Here is a 24467-nt window from a genome sequence, read left to right on the forward strand (position 1 = left end):
AAGAACCATCCACTATGCCAAATCATTTTCTGTGGGTAACAAAAAGTTGGTTACTTGTCTCCCTTTTTTTTGTGTGAGCATGAACAGAAATTATTTTGTGAGATTTGGTGCACTGTAAATTTTTTTTTTTTTTTACAAAAACAAGATTAAGCCACATAAGAAATTATTTTTATGGAACCAAAAACCTTGCATGCTGTCAGTCGGACAGGCTTTTATTTAATTATTTTTTAAAAAGGCAATTCTCCGCTTCAGCAAGAGCTCCAGATTTGTCTAATCCATGACTGTAACCAAATATAAAGAGAGAATGGAATCAGCAGAAAGCAGGATAACCGCTAAGATATGCCAGTAACATAAACATGTTGTGCCTGTTACAAAACAAAAAGAAAAACACAAATGCAGACAGGTTTGTGTTTTTGGCATTGTTTTTTTTTTTTCATACAGAAAGCCTGGATTCAAATACACAAGTGCTACAAGGAGGAAAAATCCCAAATAAACATCACAAGGAAAAAAAAAAAAGTTCCATAAGCATTTCCCCATTTTTACACTCCTCAACGGATTCGTCAATTTATTTGCCCTGTAAAATGAGACCAAACCACTTTGTAAGTCCATCTGAACTTCACCTCCATTTGGAAGCCAGGTTAGCTTGTGGGTCGCAAAAAGTTCATGGCAAGTTCTATGTTCAAATTTCCCAAGAAACAGAGGCCAGTTCAGGAAAAACTGTTGTCACAAAGGATTGATAAAGTCACACAGGAATCTACTGAACGCTGATGTCATTACGAAAACACATGCTACCTATTGAAAAGTTCGCAACAATAACAGAGTTTGTCCTTGATTCCTTTTCAAAGAGAAATCCCTCCATCCACGACTGTAAAGGGGAATGTCTATTGGCCGATCACACTGTTTTGAAGGAGGGATGAAGCGGAGATGGAGAACCGGTTCACACAGTGAAGGAGAGCACACAGTAGTGGCCAGTGGAGTTACGTAAAAAGACCAGTCTTAATCAATCTCATGTTTAACTGCCCAACCCCGATCCATCCGCCCACGCTCAAGAATCCACGGTCCACAGAAACTCTGGGATTGACGGCCAGACTGGTGCAGAGATTGGCCACGTTTTCGGACAGGGTTCAACCTGTGGCAGCCTAAACACTCCCCAACACTGAGAAACCCGTCGGTAGGGCAGCAACAAAGAGGGTCCTCTGCGCTGGAGGGGTCTGTCTGGATAACGTGAAGGGAGGGGCAGGTCAAGAGCTGGTTTAGGCATCTAAAGGGACAGAGCTTGGGGGGGATGTAAATCTAAAATAGCGCTTCCCCCCCCTTTGTAGGCAGTTGAGTGAGTGTGTGTAGGTGTGCGGGTCAGGTAACGGTAAGGGACGGCACTAAGACTGTTTGAGGCGTTTGCGAGGGGGGCCCAGGAAAGGGCACTGGGAGGAGGCCAGGGAGCGGTACGCCTCGGCTACCAGGTGAGGATGGGACGCCACCATTGACTTCCACCCTGAGGTCTCCATCACATCGGACGCATGGCTGAGAGGGAGAGAGAGAAAGAAAGAGAGACAAATTGAGAGTACAATCCTCTTCGCTGAGCTCAGCACCCCGAGGGCACTAGCACTGCACTATCACGCACACCAAAAAATGGCCTTTAACGACATTTACCCGGAGTGTGTTTGTGTGTGAGACGCTGACCTCCCCCTAACCCCACTATGCTGTCGCCCCCAAACACTTGGCATTAATTGCAGCACTTGCTGGCAGTGTCGACAGCAGGCCTTGCGGGCACATGCCCGTTCCACTTTACCCAATGCAAAAGGTCACCGCGCGGTCAGCCATCCACAAAGAACAGGTTACAAACACAGGCTTTCCAAAATAACTTGGAAGTAAACAAGAATATAAACAAGAGTCATATTCACTTTCATATGAATTCAAGTTCATATGAAAGTGCTTGCTCAAGATTTATCCATTGAACTGGTATAATGCAATGTTTTTGTGACTCAAACCCACATCTCTTGCAAGAGTACAGTCTCTCTAAAAATGCACCAATATTTCAATTATGGTTGGTCCTTATAATCTGATAATAATTTTCATTATTATATAATTGTATATTAGTTTTGGCTGATAAGCTGTAAATGGCTAAAACTAAAATGATTATTATTTTTTAAAATTTTGTCTAAACAATTTAATAATAAACACTGAAAACTAAATAATTTTAGACATTTTAGGCATTATAAAATTATAATGTACAGTATAAAAAATACATATTCATTTTGAGATATGCAAAAGATTATATTTATTAAATTTGTGTTTTTAAAGATGAACAGTAAGTGGGGTAGGATGACAGTAGAGGTAATAACATTTTTTAATGGAAACGAGCATGCACTATTAAATATTTAATATCAAAACCAATAAATTCGAAAAAACTAAAAATAAACTATAAAACTATAAAAATAATTACAGAAGTTTTCATGTATTGTCGTTTCTGGTTTTGTCTCTCAATTTTTGTGAAGAGGAACAGCAACAATTACGCTTTTTTTATTTATTTTTTTTTACAAACAAGATTAAGTACTGTATGAAATTTCTTCTATGGAACCAAAACCCTGTACGCTCTAAGTTGAACATGCTTTTATTTAAATTAAAAAGTTCGAGACTCATTTGTATGTGGAACTGAAAAAGATGGTAGGAGTCGTTCGTTCTTGAATCTGACTACAATGGCCATGCTGTATGTTTGTTGCGGTGTTCAAAAAGCAAGGACAACTCAACAGAAAACTTCTCTATTTTCATTGTTTTGACTTTATTAATTTGCGAAATTTCCCTTTCTTTTTTCTGAGCAGTGGGGATGCTCCCGCTGGCAGTCATTGTCCTGTGATGGCTGGACAGAGTCTGCTGCTGTGGGAAAACTGCTGCACTCTGACACTAGACTCCTACGTGCGGCAATAAAACCATTTGAGAAGAGAAAGATGAGCACATAAACCAATAACATAAGCAGCAAACATGAATGCAGGAAAAGAAGGGCAGAGAGGACGAATCATTTTGGGAGGGGGTGCTGGTGTGCATGTTTATTTTCTGTGTTGCCCTTGTTATTGATCTCCCCTCTGTCTCTGCTGTTGTGGCGGTGGGTGTTTTGTATAGAGATGGGGAGAGAGAGAGCTGAAATGAGATGGCCACAGTCCAGTTTCACACCAGCCAAGTTACTGCCATCCACGAAATGAACTCAAGATTACACCATCCAATAAAGCTGCTGCAAAGAGAGACTGAACAAGCTAGTAAAATAAAATAAAATAAAAAAATCGACAAAATAGAGCATGAAAGATAAGTGTGCAGAGAACAGAGAGGGGGGCTGACAAAGTGGAGACAACAAGCGAAGATGATGCAGAAAAGTCAAACAACTCAAAAAGCATTTGGTTTCTATTCTAAGATTGAAAGGAGCTGGTTAATTATCACCAGCCTGCAAAATTACATCCATCATAGATATCTAACAAATTACTATATTATTATTTTTAAATGATTTATATGATATATATATATATATATATATATATATATCGACATTATTCGATTTTTTCCCCCTGAACTACTAAGCCTGACAGGAGTAGCACTCACTAGTTGATGAAGTCGACAGCCTGCGTCTTGAGCTGGTCAGCGCTGTGCAGGTCGGCCAAGATCAGAATCTCTGCTGCGTTTTCCACAGACAGACTGGTGCACAAAGCATCTTCACACATCACCTTCAGTCGCTCCAGAGCATACTAAAGACAGAGAGATGCACTTCAATAAAAATGTGTCTGTGAGCTTGTGTTGTCAACACAACGCATGTACTGCATTGCTATTGGCAGATATTGGCTCTGTTTTAATATGCAGTTATGATTTTTGCTAACTGCTGAAGCTTACGACACATGATGCACATTCTGGTCATTTTTTGTTGGTGTGTCTGCCAAGAAAATAATGTGATGTGAATGCATGATTGAGAAGACAAAATGAAATATGTTGTCATTGTGACATTTAATAAACTTGTTTTTGTCCTCAGATGAGAAGAAATGCTGTTTGGCATGCATTCAGCTAAATGTGGTGTTTGTGTGCGAGTGCCATTACTCACCTTGTCAGCAGCAGCGAGCAGGTCATCAGCCATCTTGTCCAGGTTGGGTGCTTTGCCAGTGTAGATGAAGAACATCATCTCTTTAAAGACCTCAGCCTCCACGTCGTTTATCTCAACTCGGTTCTAGACAGCAAATCACAGCAGAACCCTGTCACCACAGTCTCATAGAAGCAGAATCAGATCAGAAAACACCCAAGACTCCTCAACTTCTACAGACTCTTTACACGTGTTAATCAGCAATGTTTTATCTAAAATGCAGAGCCAAACTATGATTTGAACTTGATGGATAAACCCAAAGTATTATTATTATTATTATTAAAATAATATAATATTTTTTTGATATTGTAATTAAATAACAACAACAACAATAATAGTAACAATAAATAATAATAATAATAATTATTATTATTATTATTATTATTATATGTTTTTGGTATTTTTATTATATAATATAATGTTGTTATTATTATATTATTATTATTATAATAAAATATCAATTTATATGCCAAGTAGTGGAATACAGTATTATTCACAAAATTTTCTGTTGCTAAACTTGGCCTCAAGCTTGCAGCTGATTGGTCTGAGATCAGTGGGCATTGTGAGGTGAGGTGCAGCCTCGACGCTCCCAGTGTGAAGATGTCATGGTGCAATGTGACAGCAACCACTTCAACGTAGAGACAGTGTTAAGCCCAACGTATACATTGGCTATCCGCGTTCCGCGACGGTCCGCGCACTGTTCGCGTGATGCAATTTTCATCATCAGAAGTGTTCGTCCGCGGACGTCCAATTGTATTAGTTGGTACTGTGCATGTGTCGAACTCGTCCATGCACACTCATCTTTAAAAGCTGTGCGGACGCGGCTGAGCAGGAGACGGAACGGAACGCAGAAGGTACCTAGACATTTACAGTTAGTCTTCTCCAGCTTCTCATTCTAACAATGTAGAATTTATTCAACTCTCTGTCATTGCACCATAGTCAACTGGCTGTGCTTTGGGGGGTTTAAAATGTGATGTAATTGGACCTGATGCAGTTCAGGCGGTTGAAACTGTTGTAAAAGCATAAAGTGTAATTGTGTCGGAGTCTGGCCTTTCCTCTCATGAGCTGCTGAGGTGTCCCTTGAGCACCCTACACCAAACTCACACGACCACTGACCTCCACCGTATGAGCGCATATGCGCACACAAAAGGACAGAGTCACTCAGAAAAGCAAATTAATGTATAGCTCAGAAAGCCCCATTCCCTTTCTGTTCCTGCCCTGATCAATGTTCCAGAATGAGCGCTGCCAGAGTTTCTCTCTTCCGCCCAAGGCTGCCGGAGCACAAGCTCTTTGTTGATTGTCGTGCTGGTAACAAAGGCTTTTCCGTCTCAGCCCGTCCATCACAGCTAAACCAATTAATGCAGCAACTGTTAGTAACTCCATCCCACCCACAGACACAGGAACATGGCAAGGTCAAATCAAAAAGTTCACTCAAAAGCAAACGGAACTATTTATTAAAGGCTATTACAGAAAATAAAAGTCTGTGTAGCCTAAAGGTGCATTAACAGTCACAGGCTTTCTTCACAAAGTTTTACCTCCCTCCCCGTGCATATTGCAGATTTTGCTATGAACTGTGGCACTCTTGTTTCATCAATGAGAATACCATCACAAAAACTAGTTAAAAATGTACCTAAAATTTAAGAGGCTAAGTCACTAAGACAGAGAAGAGGCTTGTGGTGATGCTTTTGTTTATTCAATTCTATGACCAAAACTACAAAGCTACAGGTCACCAAACACGAAAATTCACTCATTATTTTCAAGAAATTAATAGTTTTTTTCAGCAAGGACACATTAAATTGATCAATAGCGACAGTAAACATTTATAATGTTGCAAAATATTACTATTTTAAATAAATCCCGCTCTTTTAAACGTTCTATTCAAAGAATCCTGAAAAATGATCAAAGTTTCCACAAAAGTATTAAGAAACATAAGTGTTTTCAACATTAATACTTAAGCACCAAAATCAGCATATTAGACTGATTTCTGAAGGACCATGTGACACTGGCGTAATGACTGCTGAAAATCCAGCTTTGCATCACAGGAATAAACACCATTTGAAAATATATTAAATTAGAAAATAATTTTTTTAAATTGTAATGATATTTCACAATATTACAGTTTTTCAAATAAATTCAACCTTGATGGGCATAAGAGAGTCTTTCAAATCTATTTTTAAAAAATCTTACTGATTTCAAACAGTGGTGTATTTGATTTTTGATTTTTTTTTGGTCCATATAACGAAAGTCAAAGGGGTTCAATGTTATTTGTTATTTTGGTTCTCAGTGACTTTTACTGTATGGACAAAAACAGTTGAAATATTGTTCCACAGAAGAAAGCAAGTCAAACAGGTTTGGAATAACATGAGGGTGAATAAATAACTATTTATAAAATAAGTTAACTATTCTTTTGACATGTCTGCTATGGATGCTTCGCAACAGAAGAATACAGAGTTTTCTCAGTACCTAAACATCTCCACAAAAAGAAAAAAAAAAGAAAAAACATGTGGACATCAAAAGTACTCCAGTCCACACCAGAAGTTCCAGTGTGACAAGTCACTGAAGTATCCAGAGAAGTTCATGAGCAGATATTCAGGAGTCTTTTCTTTAGATGTAACGGGCAACTCATCTGTTTACCCTCTCTCTCTGATGAGATATTTCCTCTCATTCTCTTTAGATTTTCTCTATTGCAGCATCAAATCCATCAATATTCTACAGACATCGCAGCCAAATCACTGAGCCCCAGCCATCATCTAAACCTGACACACACGCACTGACACATACATGCAGCCACATTCACTTTCACACGTGCCTATGCACAAACTGAGCCCCAGATACCATCATTCATCTATTAAGCGCACACACGCACTTCTCAACACGAAACTCCGTCTCACACATTTGCATGGATCTTCACAAAGCTAATAAGCCGCACAACTAAAAGGAGCAACAGGAAATCTCACTGCTCCACAAACCCCAAACGCAAGCACATCCTGTCCCAAAAAACTGTGCATGATGAAACTCTGGGAAAGGGGGGATACGACACGAGGAGAGAGACAGAGGAATACTGGATCAGCAGATGGTGAAACATGGGAATATCACAGATGATGATAAGAGGAAGAACAGGAAGTGTGTTAGAGGAAGTGTAAGGGCCAATTAGTGCAAATAAGTGTCATTTTAGTATTATTTATATACTACTGGAGTTCTTAATATTTTGAATTAGCTGTCATTTTTAGATTTTCAATGTGCTTTTACCATAATTTTTTTAAACTTTTAGATTAAATTTATTTTAATTTCAGTTCTATTAGGGTTTTTTTTTTGTTGGTAAATTGTAGTACTTCATAGCAAACTTATTTTTTGTTAGTTGCTAATGCAATATTTTTATTCATGTTTTTTATCTAATATTTCTATTTTATTATTATTTATTTCAGCTATATTTTAATTAACAAAATAACGATTTTAACCGTTATTACTTAACACTGCTGCAAATATATAAAATATATTCCACTAATTCAACTTTTTTTGTAGTTAACACATTCAGTTCCTACGATGGCAGAGAAGTGCAAAGCAAATCACAATTCTGAAAACAAAATAACAAATTACTAACGCAAATGCAAGTCTAAAAAACAAAATAACAATTCAGAAAGCACAACAACAATTCAGAAAATATTATAACAAGTCAGAAAACACAATGACAAATTCGAAAACAAAATAACAAGTCAGAAAACACAAAGACAAATCCGAAAACAAATTAACAAATCAGAAAACACAACGACAAATCCGAAAACAAAATAACAAGTCAAATTGTTATTTTGTTTTTTAGACTTGCATTTGCGTTAGTAATTTGTTATTTTGTTTTCAGAATTGTGATTTGCTTTGCACTTCTCGGCCACCGTAAGTTCCTTTTATGGTGCAAGAATTGGGTTCATTACTTAGATTACATTATAAAAATGAATGTCAAATTAAATTAATAAATGGTAAGAAACATTTCACTAATTGCAAGTGTTAACTTTGACAGTCCTAAAAACAACAATGTCTTCAGTCATCATTTAAATAGACATGTGTAGTCTTCCCGATTAACACAGGCAATCTTTAACGCCTCTATGAACAAACTCCACAGCTCTGATTAGTGTTGTCACGGTACCAAAATTTCAGCATTCGGTACCAATACCAGTGAAAATCCACGGTTCTCGGTACCAATTTCGGTACCAAAGCAAAACAAAAAAAACATGTTAATTGAACAACATTTTTATTAATAACGTTAAACAAAAATTAAATGTACAAAACCAATGCCATTCTTTATACTTATTTAAAATTGTTTCAAGTTTTTCCACAAGTAATAAAAGTAAGAAAAAAGTAAACAAGTTTCACCCAAAAGTTTAGTCATAGTTCTGCTGCCACTGAAAAACATCTGTAAACTGTTGTCTGTTTTAGGGTTTGCTGGTGTGTTTCAGGATCTTCCTCAGTCTGCAGCTGTAAAAGGAAAATATAATATACTTAAGTAAAGCAATGGGCTGAGTCTGACCAAATGCAACATAAGATCATTGACACCAGCTAAAATATAACTTTTCAGGAAATAACAAACCTCAGCTTTTATAATAAATTTAGATAAGATTACAAATATTAAGTGTATATCAAATAGATGGAAACTGTAGTATTAAAAACACTTTACAATAAGATTTTATTTGTTAGATAACATGACCTAACTTGGTACTGAAATACCGGGTCTTTTGACAACACTAGCTCTGATCTATATCAGACCTAACATGACTGCCATATTAAAAAGCCATGCAAGAAAAATGGCAAATAGTGATTTACGATCAGCTATTGAGAACAAGCAGGAAGATGGTACAGTTGAGCAACTCAGTAAATGCGGCGGTATTAGACCACATACATACACACACACACACAGCTGGACTGAAAATTAGGCCGCTAATAGGTAGGATGGATTTGAGTCCTACTGGGAGATAACTAATATACTTAGAAACTAGTAAACACTGCAGAAATGAGACATCAGGAAAACACTAGCATGAAAAACAGCAAGCTGTGCATGAACATAAATGTGAGGGCCTCTCTGATTGTGACGGACTAAAAGGATAAGCTTCTGAAGTATAATGACAAAATGTGAGATAGAAGAGAAGGAAAATAAAATAAATAAACAGGCTCACCTTTTTACTCTCCTCCATCTCATGTTCAAACATAGCGCTGAATACTGGGGAACGTGCTGTGGAAGCGAAAGAGAAGAGTTTTTAATGCACAACAAAAACTTCTGATAAAAAAACATCTGGTAATTATAATAGAGTGAAACAGTGACAGGGCACTTTTTCAGCAGCCTTGGTTGCCCAAGTATTTTTCCCATTCATGTTCTCCGAAGGCAATTCCAAACTGTTTCCTCGAAAAAGAGTTCATGCCACGAACCAAATCAACAAGCTCTGAGATGAATCACAACATCACAAACTTTGATATGAAAAACCTGAAAAAGAAAGCTACAATACTGTCTACTCTTTTATATTAGGAAATGTGCTGCTTTCATGGAGGTAGGCAAAAGACGTAATCAGTTCAATATATTTGTACAGTGCTTTTTTTGTTAAATCATAAGAGGGATGGTGAACAAAGATTCTGAGGAAATGTTTCAGTCATCAACATCAAAAAACAAAACGTCTAAGTGGTTCCTCAGACAATTTGTGCCATGGTGCAATTGCCGATGCTTTTGGCTGATTAACCCAGGGGATGATGGCGGCTCAGACCTTCCTCTCTCTGTTAAGTCTGGATATGGAGTCAGATCTGTCTAGGGCAACTTTAACTTGTTTAAAGAGGTGTGTGAAGTCTGGCACATTCTCTCCCTCACACACACGGTCTAATCACAGCTCAGACACCAGCCGATCAGCTCAGTCTCCACGGCGATTAATGAGCACTACCAGGTATGGCCAGATAACGAGGAATCCCGCCTCACCACGAGCGACAGCGGGAGAGAGAGAAGCTGCTTCTGAAACCTGAAAAATCCTGCCCTCTCAGGCAGGATACATCGCTAGGAAGGTACTCAAATGTTAACTAACATCATGTCTAAGATACCTCTGTCTGTTCGGTTTTTGAAGGAAGCACAGATGCTTCTTTCACTGCCTATGATATCCCACAATCCTGCGCGAGTGGGTCGGTAGTTCTGTGTCTGACAGAGCTCACTGTTGAGCTCACTTCTCACCGTCGAAAACAGTGAAAGTTTATACATTTACATTTTTAACTTATGATTCATTTTTAACAAGATATCAGCAGTGTAATCATTAAATATTCACTTGGTTATCGCTCAAGCTCACATGAATTTGTTCTTGAAATATAAAACCAGCTTCCTTATGAGGTGCCTTAGCTGTCTGCTAAGTGACTGACTGACTGAGCAATAAGACAGCCGTCTTCGGGTTTCAACATCGCCACAGAGAATTAGGACAAAGGGAGATTTGTTTAGTGACAAGACTTCAACAACTTCATAAATGTACAAATAAACTTGTCAATGGATATTTATTTTTATTTTTTGGAAATGTGAATTTTGTGTAAAATAAGTGTTAATTTAAAGCGATAGTTCACCCAAAAATGAAAATTCTGTCAATTATTACTCACCTCATCTTCGTTCATCTTCGGAACACAAACTAAAGGGGTCATGAACTGAGAAACCAAAATTCCCTTGATCTTTTGACTTACAGGATGTTTTTATAGTACAATGATCTCTTATAAGTTTCAGAACTCAAAACTTTGTCGTTAGTCTAAAAACAGCTTATATTGAAGGCAGTCTGTCAAAACGACTGTTCTACTCTATGATGTAATAGTGTGGATAAGCACCGCCAACCAATTCAAGCATGTAGCTTAAATAACGATAGAGGCGCGCAGGTCTACGCAGAAACCAAATGATAAAGATGCTCTGAAGACAAGACGCTATGCAATGCCAAGTTTTGGAAAAACAGTGTTTACATTACCTTCCTTCTGATCCCAATGTTAATTATTTTTAATGAAGATCCAGACTGCGTCAGTAAGAACTTGGTCCTTTGTTCACTTCATTTTACCGCGGATTTGTTTACAAACAAGGCACAATACGACGCAGATTTTCAGAAAGATTGAAACTAAAAGATGATGCTGTGCTGACTATATTGGATCCGATGTGGCAACACACAAGTGTGAGAAACTGTTTTTATTACATGATCACCATTGCTCTGTCTCTTCTTACAGATCGTTTTATATTTTTTAGAGTTATGCATTTTTAACGGAAATCACAGGATGTAGGCTGTCAAACAAACACAACTATTAGCCAATCATAGCAGTGGGCGTCTACTTCTGAGTCTACATTCTGCCACGCCTATTCAAACAGAGCGTTCTGATGAGGGGGTCAAAACCAAGACAGAAAATAGCTCGTTACTTATAACTTATAATGTTTTTTGATGTAAAAATCTTGATAACATTATAGTGGACCTTAGAGAACAGTACAAAATAAAAAGCAAAGGCAGTTCTTGACCCCTTTAAGATATTTTTGATGAAATTCGAGAGCATTCTGACCCTGCATAGACAGCAATCCAGCAATGTTACTCTCATGAATGGTGGCGGACAGTGACGTGGAGGAGAAGAGTTCTTGAATAAATTCATTTTTGTTTCCTTTGCACACAAAAATAGTCTTGTAGCTTTGCAAAATATCGGTTGAACCACTGATGTCACATTGACTATTTTAAAGCAGCACTATGTAACTTTTTCTGTGTTCAAAATTTGCAAAATGTATATAACGAGCGAGTACATCATGAATTCATCTTCCAAACCGCGTTTTTGTCTTATTCCGAATCACTACGGTACACTTATAATAAGTACTTATATTTGGACTATTGTAGCCTGGTCGGGTCATCACCGCTGCGGAGTAACACATACCTGCGTGAATCGCCATAGACATAAACTTAGAGAAGTAGCTCCGGTTGGAATGTTCTTCCGCGGGATGTGTGCAGTTCTGTTTATTAACCGCTAGAGCGCCAAAAGTTACATAGTGCTGCTTTAACAATGTCCTTACTATGTTTCTGGGCCTTGAACGTGTCAGTTACATTGCTGTCTATAAAGGGTCAGAAAGCTCCCGGATTTCATCAAAAACATCTTAATTTGTGTTCTGAAGACGAATAAAGGTCTTACGGGTTTGGAACGACGAGTAAACTAAAACAATTAAAAATCTTTTAATGAATTAAAATAATGCTGAAATAAATGGAAAAAAATAACTTATTTCAGGTAATAAAAATTTAAATTAAATATAAATATTAAAAAGAAAAAGAAAATGGAAATGGAAAAAAAATTACAAAAGCTCATGAACATTTTGACATTACTCATCTGCAATAATTTTCTTTCAGTTTGAAAAATCTTAGCATATGTGAATCTCTGAAAAAAGTTCACGTAAGTGTGTGTGTTTCCCACATTACCTGCCAGTATGGCTTTGTGTGCCTGGAACTCCTGCCCGGCGACACACAGCGAGCAGTCCGTGAATCTGGAATGTTCCCACAGTCCACCCAGTTCATCTGCCAGCCGGCAGTCAGGAACCTTCACCATGTTCATGGTGTTCTGACCCGAGATGTTCACAGAGTCCTGCACCACACTCACCTAAACACACAAAAACAAAATGTAAAACCAAATTAGTGCTGGCCATTAATAATGTGTGAAATAGTGAAAAATAAAAAATACATATAATAAAATAAAATAGATGCACATTTGCGTTATATTATTACTAAATTACATATGGATTATCTCAACCATTAGCCAGCCTGCTTAAAAAACACACACACACACACACACACAAAGCCAAACACTATTTTAAAGACACCAGATTCATGTGTGCTGGGTTAACTTATGTTTATTCTAAAGACACATTTAAGGACATCCATATGTCAGCCAATATGGTAGATCCCGATTCCAGTGGCTCAGGGGGGACACTACAACGACTGTTCAACAAGGGCAGCAGTCTAGTTATCTCTTAATTTACACAAATTGCCTCAATTTGTAACTGGTCTCTGTGTGTGAGCGTGCGTATGTGTGTGTGGCGGGCCACCATGCTGACTTAGCCACCTGTTCCCGCAGACATAAGCAGGTTCATTTATCTCACTCCAGGAGTCACACACACACACGCTGAAATGCCACAGGTTCTCACACCAAGTTAATTGCCATATAAGGCACATTTCTTTAATGAGCAAAACTCCACACAGACAAACCTCAAGACTGAGGGGGTTTCAAAACCATGTGAGATGCCTATTACAGCATCATGAGACTGTACTGGACATTCACTTCAGATTTGAAAAGTCTGTAAATGTAATGAAAGATAACTGGAAATTTCTCTGCAAAATGATCCCATAATGCTCAGAGGGCAAGAGTTTGAGGTAAAATCAGGAGCAAACAAGAGTGAAATGACAAAAAATAAAAGTAAAAAGGAGTGAGAATGAGACGGAGATGGATAGAGATGGAGGAGAGCGAGTATGACACAGGAAGAGGGTAAAAGAGCACCACAAACAGGAAATTAAATGTCAAGGACCCTTGTATGTTCTTAATGGAGGAGCAGACTTTCCCCTGAAGGAAAACAGGGAAGACAGCAGACGAGAAGGAGAGGGACAAACAAGGAAAGAGGACGAGAAATTGAGCAAGATGAGGACAGGCTGGGGAGCAAAAAATATATATATTTCCTTTTCATCCTTTCTGCTGTACATAAAACTAAAACTAACAAGCTGTTATGGGCATCACAACACATAAATTCTTCACAAAACCACTGCAATACCAGCAAAACAACAGAAACAGCCTGCACTAACATCACAACAACAAAAAAACACCATTAAAACATCTGAACTAAAGACACAAGGATAGAAAAACCCTTCCTATTAAGCAGCATTCTAGAGCGGTCACGATTTCTTGATTCAATTCTAGTACTCAATTTTTTAAAAAATCTTTGATTGGGATTGAAAAATCATTTTATTTGTGTCGAGTAACCGGCAAAATTACGGAAGTGGCACATCCCACGGACGAGAATCCACGAAACGCATTACACCATTTTTGCAAGGCTGCCTGATATATTAAGCCATTTAAAAATCATAATAAAGCATAATGCTATTGCAAAATCACAAATGCTACGATTCAATTAAATAAATTCAATTCAAAATTTCAAAATAAAACTTTAAACCCTCGCTCTGAGTTTACACATTTTGATGTCCACATATTAAAGAAATTACAGTATGCTGTAGCATTTCTGTCGTAAAAAAATGGCCAAATATTAAAGAATAAGTGGACATTAAATTAACTAAATGTTGTTTAGTCAATATTAAACAAGGATTCGTTTGCGCAGTAAAGTGTTAAAAAAAATCGTCAGTCTGTTGGCGCCCTCTGCAGGCATTTGTTATAATGCGTAATGTACAATAGCGCTATTGTTCATAATACATTATGTATTTTTGTCTTATTGCTATTATATATGTATGTTGAGTAATTTTAAAGGCTATTGTTCACGTAGGTCTATTTAAAAAAAAAAAAGGATTATCTGATTACTCGATTAATCATCAGAACAATCTACCGATTACTTAATTACCAAAATAATTGTTAGGGACAACCCTACAGTATTCATAGAGCTTCAATAAAAATACTATAAAATTGTATTTATTAATTTCAAATTAATATGAAACAGGATCAAAAAGGCCTTATGATAATGTTGTAATGTCATGATTCATAACAAATAACATGGCCCAAATCTTATGATTATTATTGAAAATTCAAGAGTTAAACATTATTGAAGATTTTTATTACGGATGCACCGAATGTGCGGCAACTGAAATGATTCAGCCGAACACCAGAACCACCGAATAAATTGTACCGAACAATGATGTGATGCGATCAAATAGAGGCGCTCACTAATGCAGCAAACATGTCAGCAGTGTGGAAGCATTATAAGCACTGACAGCGAGAGGCTGTTTAGTAACGCATCGCATGTCTCCGATGAGAAGAGGAAGAGGTGGCTGTTGCTGGTTACTGTATGATGACTGAAATCGCGAAATGGCCTCAGACAATTAGTAAATAAACTGCAGAACGTTGTTTTCTAATACACACACGAATTGCATGTATTCTGACAGCGCTGCACGAGCTTGCGGCGCTATCTGCTTGTTAGCCAGGGTTCAAAGTCCAAAGCGCAAGGAAATCTGCGCTGAAACTGTATTACTCGTCAGCTGCTATTTTTATGCATTTTTTAATTAAAATAAGACAACAATAATGATAATAATTACAACAGCTCTATTAATACATTTATTATAACACACACATAGTGTTCAAATTGTGATCTGTAATATTTTGTAATGTTTTAAAAGAATTATCTTCTGCTCGGCAAGGCTGCATTTATTTGTACAGTAAAAAGTACATAACTGATTCAAGAAGGGGGTCTCGAAAATGGCCAAAAAATATTATTGGCCGTAACTTATTAATTTTAATTTAAATTGTGCTTTGTTGGTATAGTGTCTGCTAGAATGTTAAAAATGTTCAGTGTTAAGTATATATTTTTTAATTGTTTTGTAATTTTTAATGCTAGACAAAACAGTAAAAAGCACATTTTGGCCATTTAATTTATGCAATGGTGAAAAAAAATTGGCAAAATATATGGATAAAAAATGCGAAAAACCGTGTTTGGTATTCGTCCCGGTGTTTCATTATGTTCGGCTTCGGCAAAGAATTTTCATTTCGGTGCATCCCTAATTTTTATTAATAAAGCATATGGTGAAAATGAATAGGAAATATATCTCCTAAGTCCTAAGGCTGCTGAATAAGTCACTGGAGTTATGCCTATCTGTCTGTTTACAAACACAAGACTTTATCTTCAGCCTCAGAAATAGGATGGATCACTACTTTAAAGTCAAGCACAACACTTTAATGAGCAGTGCGAGATGGGCACTAGAGCAGCTCTGTGCTGTCTGGACTCAAGTATGACTGAACGGTTTACTGTGTGTAAATCTAAACACAGCAACTAATGAGGAAGGAGGGTGTAAACTAGTGCGTGTATGCTACTCTTCCACTGAACTTGATTAATGAACATGCGACACACACTCAAACTCGCTGAGTGAAACCCATGTGAGGACATTCATCACTCACTCATTAGTGGCACGCAAAACTGAAAAAGGAAGAAACAAGATGAAAAAGAAAAAAAAAAAAGGGAGGAACAATAATTCCAGGTGACTTCCTGCATCTATAAATACACACTTCAGGACAGCGGCAGTCCTGACTACTAGCGCTGCATCAGACTCATGCTAATGAGCTTGTCCAGGTCATAATGAATTCATTGATTAATCAAACCAAGCAGTGCGTAATTTACACACACTTTAATTAGAGAATTACCACACAGTATCTTCTCACTTCAACTCTTAATAACAAACACTCCGCCACTACACACCAATGCAAGAGACAATTAAGCGCAGAATTTCCCACTACCGGACACCATAAACATATTTCTCAAATAAAATACACAGACAGATAATAACACAGATAGATTTGAGTCTGTCTGTATTTTATGTATATACATACAAATACAGATCAGACAGACAGACAGACAGACAAGACAGACAGACTGATCAGACAGACAAGACAGACAGACTGATCAGACAGACAGACAGACAGACAGATCAGACAAGACAGACAAGACAGACAGATCAGACACAGACTGATCAGACAGACAGACAGACAAGACAGACAGACTGATCAGACAGACAGACTGATCAGACAGACAGACAGACAGACAAACAGATCAGACAGACAGACTGATCAGACAGACAGACACTAATGTGTATATCTGATGTCAAAACTATGTGGCCAATTGTATTCATTTCATCCTAAAAATAAAAAAAAAATGCGACCGACAAACCGAGAGGCAAGCTTTATTTGTAAGAAGCTGTGCGTTTGTGTCAGAGAGCTGGTGTTTATACAGTCATTCTGTTTCAGACTACACATACGCTTTTACACGCATCATTTCCACTCAAGCTGTTCAAGTCTGGCCCTGACCGCCAACCTCTCTTTTTCTCCTTCACCTGATCTTATTCCTCTCATTCCCTCCTTCTGACACCAGCATCTGCCTCTCATCTCACTGAACTGTCTGCGATTATGTATGCGTGTGAGCGGACTCGTCTGCAGAGAGACTACCGACCTCATACATCCGTGAAAAGGGATTCCTGACTTTGAAAACACCCTTTGTAGAGATGCAAGCACAACGCTGAGGTAAAGATTAATGCATTTTGAGGATCACACCGCATCAGTGTGTCACATATAGTGTGAATGTTTACAGGGAAACTTACAAATGTTAAATACTAACATATTCAAATCCTCTTTCACTTTCATTAGGGTAACATGGTTTAGCACTTATACCTCTCCTTCCCTCTATCACATTCTCATCGCCGCTGAGCCCTCTGTGTTTTGAGGGTGAAGAGGAACAAAGCAGATGCTGCAGGTAGCACTTTCCTCTTACAGTAACATTCACCCAGAAAAGAAAATTAGCACAATTTCCTTCCTTCATGTCACACCCAAACCTCTGGAACATAGACTATTATCCAAAAATGTGGGTTAATTAAAAAACACGACATGTCAACACTGATGTTGCTTCTACTATTATCATCATTATGATTTTTTTTCGTTAACCCAAAATAATACTTTTTTTTTTCTTTTTAACTGATTGTATTACATATGCTATTCAACTATATTTGATAAGAGTTGTTTATCATTTTTGTCCTATTATTGTTTTTGTTTGTTTGTGTTTTTTTTTTTTTCATTTAGCTTCAGGCCTAATAATATCTGGCAAATGGACTACCAATGAAAATTAGCCTTCCAGCTAACTTAGGTAAATTTACATTCATGAATGTTGATTAATGTACACTTTCCCTTTCTGAAATGAAATGAAAAATGAATTAAATAAGTAAATAATTTTTTTAAATTAATATTCAGAAATTATGCAGTAAATATATGTAAATCTTTACTGTTATCAAATGTGAATAATGTTACAAAAGATTTCTATTAAAAATGCTGTTCTTTTAAACAAAGAATCCTGGAAAAAAAAATTTATCATGACCAAATGTTTCCACAAAAATATTAAGCAGCACAACCGTTTCCAACACTGATAATAAATCAGCATATTAGAATGATTTCTGAAGTGTCATGTGACACAGACGAATGGAGTAATGATGCTGAAAAATCTGTTTGGCCATCACAAAAATAAATTACATTACTTAATTACATTAAAATAGAAAACTTATTTAAAATTGAAATAATGTTTCACATTATTACTGCTTTTACGGTCTTTTTCATCAAACAAATGCTGCCCTGGTGAGCATAAGAGATGCTTCTTTCAAAATAATTTAAAAAATCTTCGACTCCAAACTTTTGAAAGGTGAAATTTTGAAGAACTGTACTGTACTGTATTTGCTCTTTTTGATGCAACAAATGGAGACTGAGGCTTCAAACTTCAAAAAGGATTCAAGAGCACCATGAAAGTATGAGGGCGAGTAAATAATTTTCATTTTTCAGTAAACTATTCCTTCAACTTGCTACCATTTCTAAACTTCTGTGTGTGTGCGCGTGTGTGAATGTGTGTGTACATACATATCAGCAGCAGATGTTGCAGCCGTAGTGGATCTGAGATATCAGTGTGGCATATGGCTGCACTGAGTGAAAGATGGCTGCTGTCAGATGGAGAGAGAGAAGTGTAGAGCTCATTTATTTACTATGAGCAATCTACCTGCTGGAGGATGGAGGTGGAGCGAGGGAGCGATGGAGAGGTGAGAAAGAAAAAGAAAGAGAAAGAGAAAGCAAGTACAGGTGAAGGAGAGAAGACCTGAGAGAGCATATAGCCTACAGAGAAAAACATTATAGAAAGAGAAATGGAACGAGAAAAGGAAAAGGTGGGTCGAACGAGAGAAAATAGCTACAAAAGTCAACGAATCATTAGCGAAAACTGACGCGTTATTAGTCTGATTTCATCACTCTTTAAAATGCAGAGAAAGGAACCAGAATTAGAATTAGACATACTATTTTTCCTTCAAAATCCCTCCATCTCACTGGCCACAATGACACCAAGTATTCCACCTCTAATGGGACCCCTCTACGCATTAAAAACAAGAGAGAAAAAGAGAGAGAGGGAAAGGTATGCTCAGGCCCTTACTTAAGGAGCTAACACCTAAAAAAGAAACCGCATAACAGAGGACAGAGAAACCGAGAGAAGCACCTCAAATGTAGGCAAAAAAAAATGAGAATGGAATTGTGGGAGGAAAACTGAGTTAAGAATGGTGCAAGAAGGAAGAAAGGAGGAGGCAATGCTGAAGTTCTGGGAAATAATAATGAGACACAGGAAGAGAGCGGAGAGGAGGAGGAGAGAGGAGAGGAAAGACTTTGTCCATCTTGATTAGGATGTGTAAAACTCATAGACTGTATAAAAACATGGACGTAGTGTCCGTGACGTCACCCGTAGGTTCCTGAAGAGGTTTTTGAAGCTCAAAGTGGGCGGAGCCGGCCGTCGCCATCTTGGCAGCGCGTCACCGCGCGTCACTCCCGGATAATCGAAAATGGGCAAAAAGGCGGGAGCTGGTTGCTGAAACCACGCCCACCTAGCTCGACGGTGGTGACAGCAGCGGCAATCCACCTGTCACTCAAGTGGCCACGCCCTTAATTATGCAGAACTTTAAGGCTTAATATAATTTAAACGGATGACTTATAAAAAAATTCACCCCCCTCACAGTTGTCATGAAGGGCAAAATTAGCTATATAGACCAAAACCACTTTTTGTACCAGGCTGTAAACACATTTTTTTCTGCTGTAAAGTTGGGCATTTTAACATGGGGAGTCTATGGGATTGACTCCCTTTTGCAGCCAGCCTCTAGCAGCCAGTTGATGAATTACAGTTTAAGTCACTTCCTTGTTGGCATCACGAGAGAGAGCGGGAGGTTGCCGCTTGGTAAAACTACATATTTTCAAGACTAGCAGACTAATTAGTCTAAAGCAGGGGTAGGCAAGTTCGGTCCTAGAGAGCCGCAGTCCTGCAGAGTTTAGCTCCAACCCTGAAAAAAAAAAAACTCACCTGCCTATAGCCTTAGTAATCCTGAAGACATTGATTAGCTTGTTCAGGTGTGTTTGATTAGACTACCCCTGGTCTAAAGGAAACCCTGTATAATTAAGTTGATATCAGACCCCTATCAGACATGTTTCTTTGGGAGTGTTTACATAACTTGTGTTCAAAAACAGCTAGACCGTGCGCAGCGGAATAAAACATGGACCTTGAGACTTTTTTTTAATTATTGTTTTTAACATCATCTAAACAAAAGTTGTAGCAGTACACTCAAAAAACAGTGTGTGGCATGACGCAACAACTAAAAGCATCCATCTGAACGTCTATGACTATAGTACAATGGTTTAAAGCAGGTGATTTTAAAGACAGGCTTTGTTAAGAGCTCTATGGGGTCTCGTAACTTTTAACTGTTATAGCTGAAATTGCCCATGATCAATCATATATTTAAATTTTTCAAATAAAAAAATAACCTTCCCTACTTACACTACCGTTCAAGTTTGAGGTCAGTAAGATAATGAAAATGTTTATTTAGCATGGATGGATTACTGTCACTTTTGATCAATTTTCTTTTTTAGCTTTAGCAAAAAAAATCTATCCCTGTTTCCACAAAAATATTTAGAAGCTTTCAACTGCTTTCAACATTGATAACAATAAGCATCAAACATCAGCCAATTAGAATGATTTCCGAAAGATCATGTGACCCTAAAGATTAGAGTAATGGCTGCTAAACATTAAGCTTTTTCATCACAGGAATAAATTATTTTAAAATAGATTAAAATAGAAAACAGTCATTTAACATTATAATAATATTTCACAACACAACTGTTTTATTCGCATTTTTGATCAAATAAATGCAACCTTGCGGAGCATAAGAGACTTAACTTTCAAAAACAAAAAAGAAAACCTTACAGACTCCAAACTTTTGGAAAGTAGTATATTTTAAACCTACGAAAGGAAGTGCAGCATATGATTGGTCGTGCATCGCTTACCTCACAGAAGAGTGTCAATTTGTCATCAGGCAGCAGTCCGTTGGCCTCATCCAGGAGGAAGTCTCGCCTTATGAACTTCTTGAACCCCCAGTCTTTTCCTTGTACGAAGCGATACGCCCGCTGGCTCTCTGCACAAAAATAAAAAATAAAGCATATTGGCACAAAATTGATTAGGTGGACACAGAACACCGGCCTTGCTCCAGGTCTCTGTAATGGCATGACCTATTAACAAAATCCCATCAAAATAACTTTCACCATGCACTATAATTCAGTCTCAGTATTAGAGGGAGGCAAAAACAATCTATGCAAGAAATCTCACATATATCTCAGACTAATCTGAATCCAAATACTCCTTAAGAGGCTTTTCTGCCTGTCTGGCAAGGTCTATAATCTTGCTCTCCATTAATTTCTGCATTATAACCAGTCTGATTATTCTGTGATTTTTCACTCTCCTGCAGTTTCTCTGAAAGCACCTTAAACCTACATGAATGCATTTGTATTTTTATAGCTGCTATGTCCAAATCTTCACTCCATCTTGACTGCCGATGTTTCAGCTGACCAGCAGGATCAGGTTCATCTCAATTTCACATAAGCCACACTGGAAGGTATTTTGGGGGAGAAAAAAAAAAGATCTCCCCCATTACAATAAGCTTTCTACAATACAAGTGTAGTGACAACAAGCATTTGCAGTTTAATTATAACTTTTAAAAGACACCGGAACAAAAAAAAAAAGAGGCAGAATAAGAGGGAGAACGAGGGGAAGGAGAATAAATGGAAGAGAAAGGAAAAAGACAACGAAGACAAAGTAAAAGGAACAAGAATAAGAAGGGAAGAGTCTACAAAAGCAGGAAAAAGAATAAGACAAGAAAGAGAAGAAAAGAAGGAACAACAAGAGAAGGATGAAGAACAAGAATACAAGAAAGTGATACTGAATCAAGACGTGTCGACAAAATCCTACTGGAGGATTTCTCCTTAGTCACTACTTTCATACACAGAAGGGGAGAGAAGAGAAATACATGACACAGAGAGTGGGGAAGAGCGAAAAAAGGAGAGATGAATAGATTCCTTTGTGCTTCTGTTGCATTGTGGGTATGTGTGACAAGCACACTCTATCAAGTGTGACATCCTCTCTTCCTAAAGCGTTACACTTGTTCTAGAGAAGCATCTTTCCTCTTTTCTCTGTCGGTCGAGCGCAGCTGGGGCTCAAGTCATTGCCGGTTAATCTGCTGCTGTTTGTTTGTGTGTGTGCAGGTGTTTTAACATGGTGTGAAATGGCTGTGTGTTCACAGCTCAACTGTGACAGTCATACAGATCTGCGCAATAGAGGAGCACTGGAAGGGCAACCAAAGACATGCCTCAGGAAGACCCTGGTCTCCCTTCAAATCAGAACTTAAGTCACAGCAGCTTTCCAATAACTGCTGCTGCAGGTATCCAACAGCAGAAAGGACAATATAATGCTAATTATTACAATTACTATTTTTAACATATAGAGAAAAACCCCATTTTAGGAACATAACTTTTTGAAATGTGACAATTAAGCACATGTCCACTCCAGATTCAATTTAAATAGATGTTACAATATATATTCAAAATGTATTTAACATGTATTAACACTTTGAAAATTTTACATTCACATATTTTACAATAATGAGAATTGGGGGATAAGGGCAGTTGCGAAGTGTGCTTAACAGTCAACCGGCAAGTAAAAACATTAAGTAACTTACTTTGTGGCCTAGCATCACTTTATTTTCGTTAAATTAAATTAAAACAAATTATAAATGTTGTCTTTTAGTTGTGTGGAAAACAGACACACCTTAGAGATTTATATAGCGAGAGAACAAGATAATATAGACCAATTTCGGTGTTTGCAAACAGTGATTATGTGATTACAGTGAAAATGACAATTTTCAAGTAGCAGTCTATAGAAGCCATGGAATAAAAAAATAAAAAAGGTACATTTGAGTTTATATTTAAAAATTCTGACTTTATTCTCGCAATTCCGAGATTACATCTCACAATTCTGATAAGAAAATTCAACTTGACATTCTCTCTTTTCTCAGAATGATGAGTTCATATGCCACGCATCTGGCTTTTTTTTCCACAGAATTAGCAAACTTGCTATAGTTGAGTTAAATCGAGTTCTAAAGTTCGAACTAGGAGATATAAACTTGCATTTGCAAGAAAAAAAGTTAGAATTGTGAGATAAAATAGGTAAATGTTATAGGTTTAAATAGTATTTCATGCTCTAACTGTAGGGCTAATACAATATGTCCCCTATGAACTGCATATGTGAATATTATGTAGACCTATTGTTTGAATCAAATTTATGCTTTAAAAGTAGAGTAATCATAACAGGTTTCATCCATAGTCTGTCCGTTTAAATATCTGCGTTTAGCTTTAAATGGTGTCTTTGACGACAGTATTCAATAAAAATGATTTGCATTCCAATTCTGACATCCAAAGGTGCAACAATACTTTTTTTTCTCTTATTCCATGGATTTTACCCATTTGCCTCCACTTGTTACCAGTGTTTTCTGCCACCACAATGTGTGCGCAGCTGCAAGTGACGTAACTGTGACGTCTGCTCCAAACTGGTCGAATTTAATGAGTCATGCATAAAAGATACATCTCAAAATGGTCAAGTATTGGCCAATTTATTGGTCTAAGTTACGCCTCTGTTGAGGTAATTCTTGCAATACATGACTGCCCGTATTGCTCATGAATTGGACAGACAAGAGTGTTCACAGATGGCATGGTTTGATTCAGCTGCTTTGGAGAAGATGCTGATGGACCGGTGGGTAATTAACCCTCCCAGAATCAAGAACTCCTCAGTAAATCAAGTTACTCACCTATTAAATGGGAGAAGCAGAATTTCAAAACATAATTTTTCAATCCCCACACCATACGGGCTTGAACACACCACAGGTGAAAGCTACTTTGCTGGTCATATGAAGGCAAAAAAGGCAAAAAAGGATGCCATTTCACATGTTTATGCATAACCCTTGTCCACAGATGCATAAACCTTTCATGAAACATAGTGGAAGATTGACAGGGGGTGGAAAGAAAGAGTGACAGAGACACTGATTGGTCTCTCGAGGAGGTCTGGGGTCAGATCAGGGCAGTGGCTAAATTTGTGCTCTCATTGGGGACGTCTAGAAACTAACCAATTGCAGTAGGGCAGGGCAAGTTCCTGTTGGCATCCAACCAGGGTCAGGCCTCTGTGGACACGAATACACAAGCAGAAAGGAGGAGGAGTGTTTTAGGACATCTGACAGAATACAGCTCCAATAAAAAGGGCTGACAGATGGAT

The 24467-nt window shown here is 37.7% G+C and overlaps 1 protein-coding gene and 1 long non-coding RNA gene across 3 annotated transcripts in view; one reads left to right on the top strand and one right to left on the bottom strand.

Moving 5' to 3' along the window:
- Positions 1–429: 429 nt before the first annotated feature.
- The window catches only part of LOC107754841 (speckle-type POZ protein-like), a 96437-nt gene continuing 72399 nt past the window's right edge, over positions 430–24467 (bottom strand). The window contains exons 6-11 of one of the 2 annotated variants that reach the window (XM_016571454.1): positions 21158–21285; positions 12538–12715; positions 9277–9332; positions 4079–4201; positions 3589–3731; positions 430–1521 (exon numbers count right to left, since the gene is read on the bottom strand). In XM_016571454.1, the coding sequence (XP_016426940.1) occupies positions 1377–1521; positions 3589–3731; positions 4079–4201; positions 9277–9332; positions 12538–12715; positions 21158–21285 (773 nt within the window). In that variant the 3' untranslated portion in view covers positions 430–1376. Of the gene's footprint in view, positions 1522–2582; positions 3227–3588; positions 3732–4078; positions 4202–9276; positions 9333–12537; positions 12716–21157; positions 21286–24467 lie in introns of those variants that run through there. The other variant, XM_016571458.1, reaches the window with a different exon arrangement.
- Positions 14460–23589, top strand: LOC107754857 (uncharacterized). Its single transcript, XR_001641637.1, has 3 exons — positions 14460–14543; positions 15147–15153; positions 23578–23589. It is a non-coding gene; the product is annotated as an uncharacterized LOC107754857 (long non-coding RNA).

Source organism: Sinocyclocheilus rhinocerous, unplaced genomic scaffold (genome assembly GCF_001515625.1).
Source record: "Sinocyclocheilus rhinocerous isolate Xijiao unplaced genomic scaffold, SAMN03320098_v1.1 scaffold1063, whole genome shotgun sequence".
Classification (NCBI taxonomy): domain Eukaryota; kingdom Metazoa; phylum Chordata; class Actinopteri; order Cypriniformes; family Cyprinidae; genus Sinocyclocheilus; species Sinocyclocheilus rhinocerous.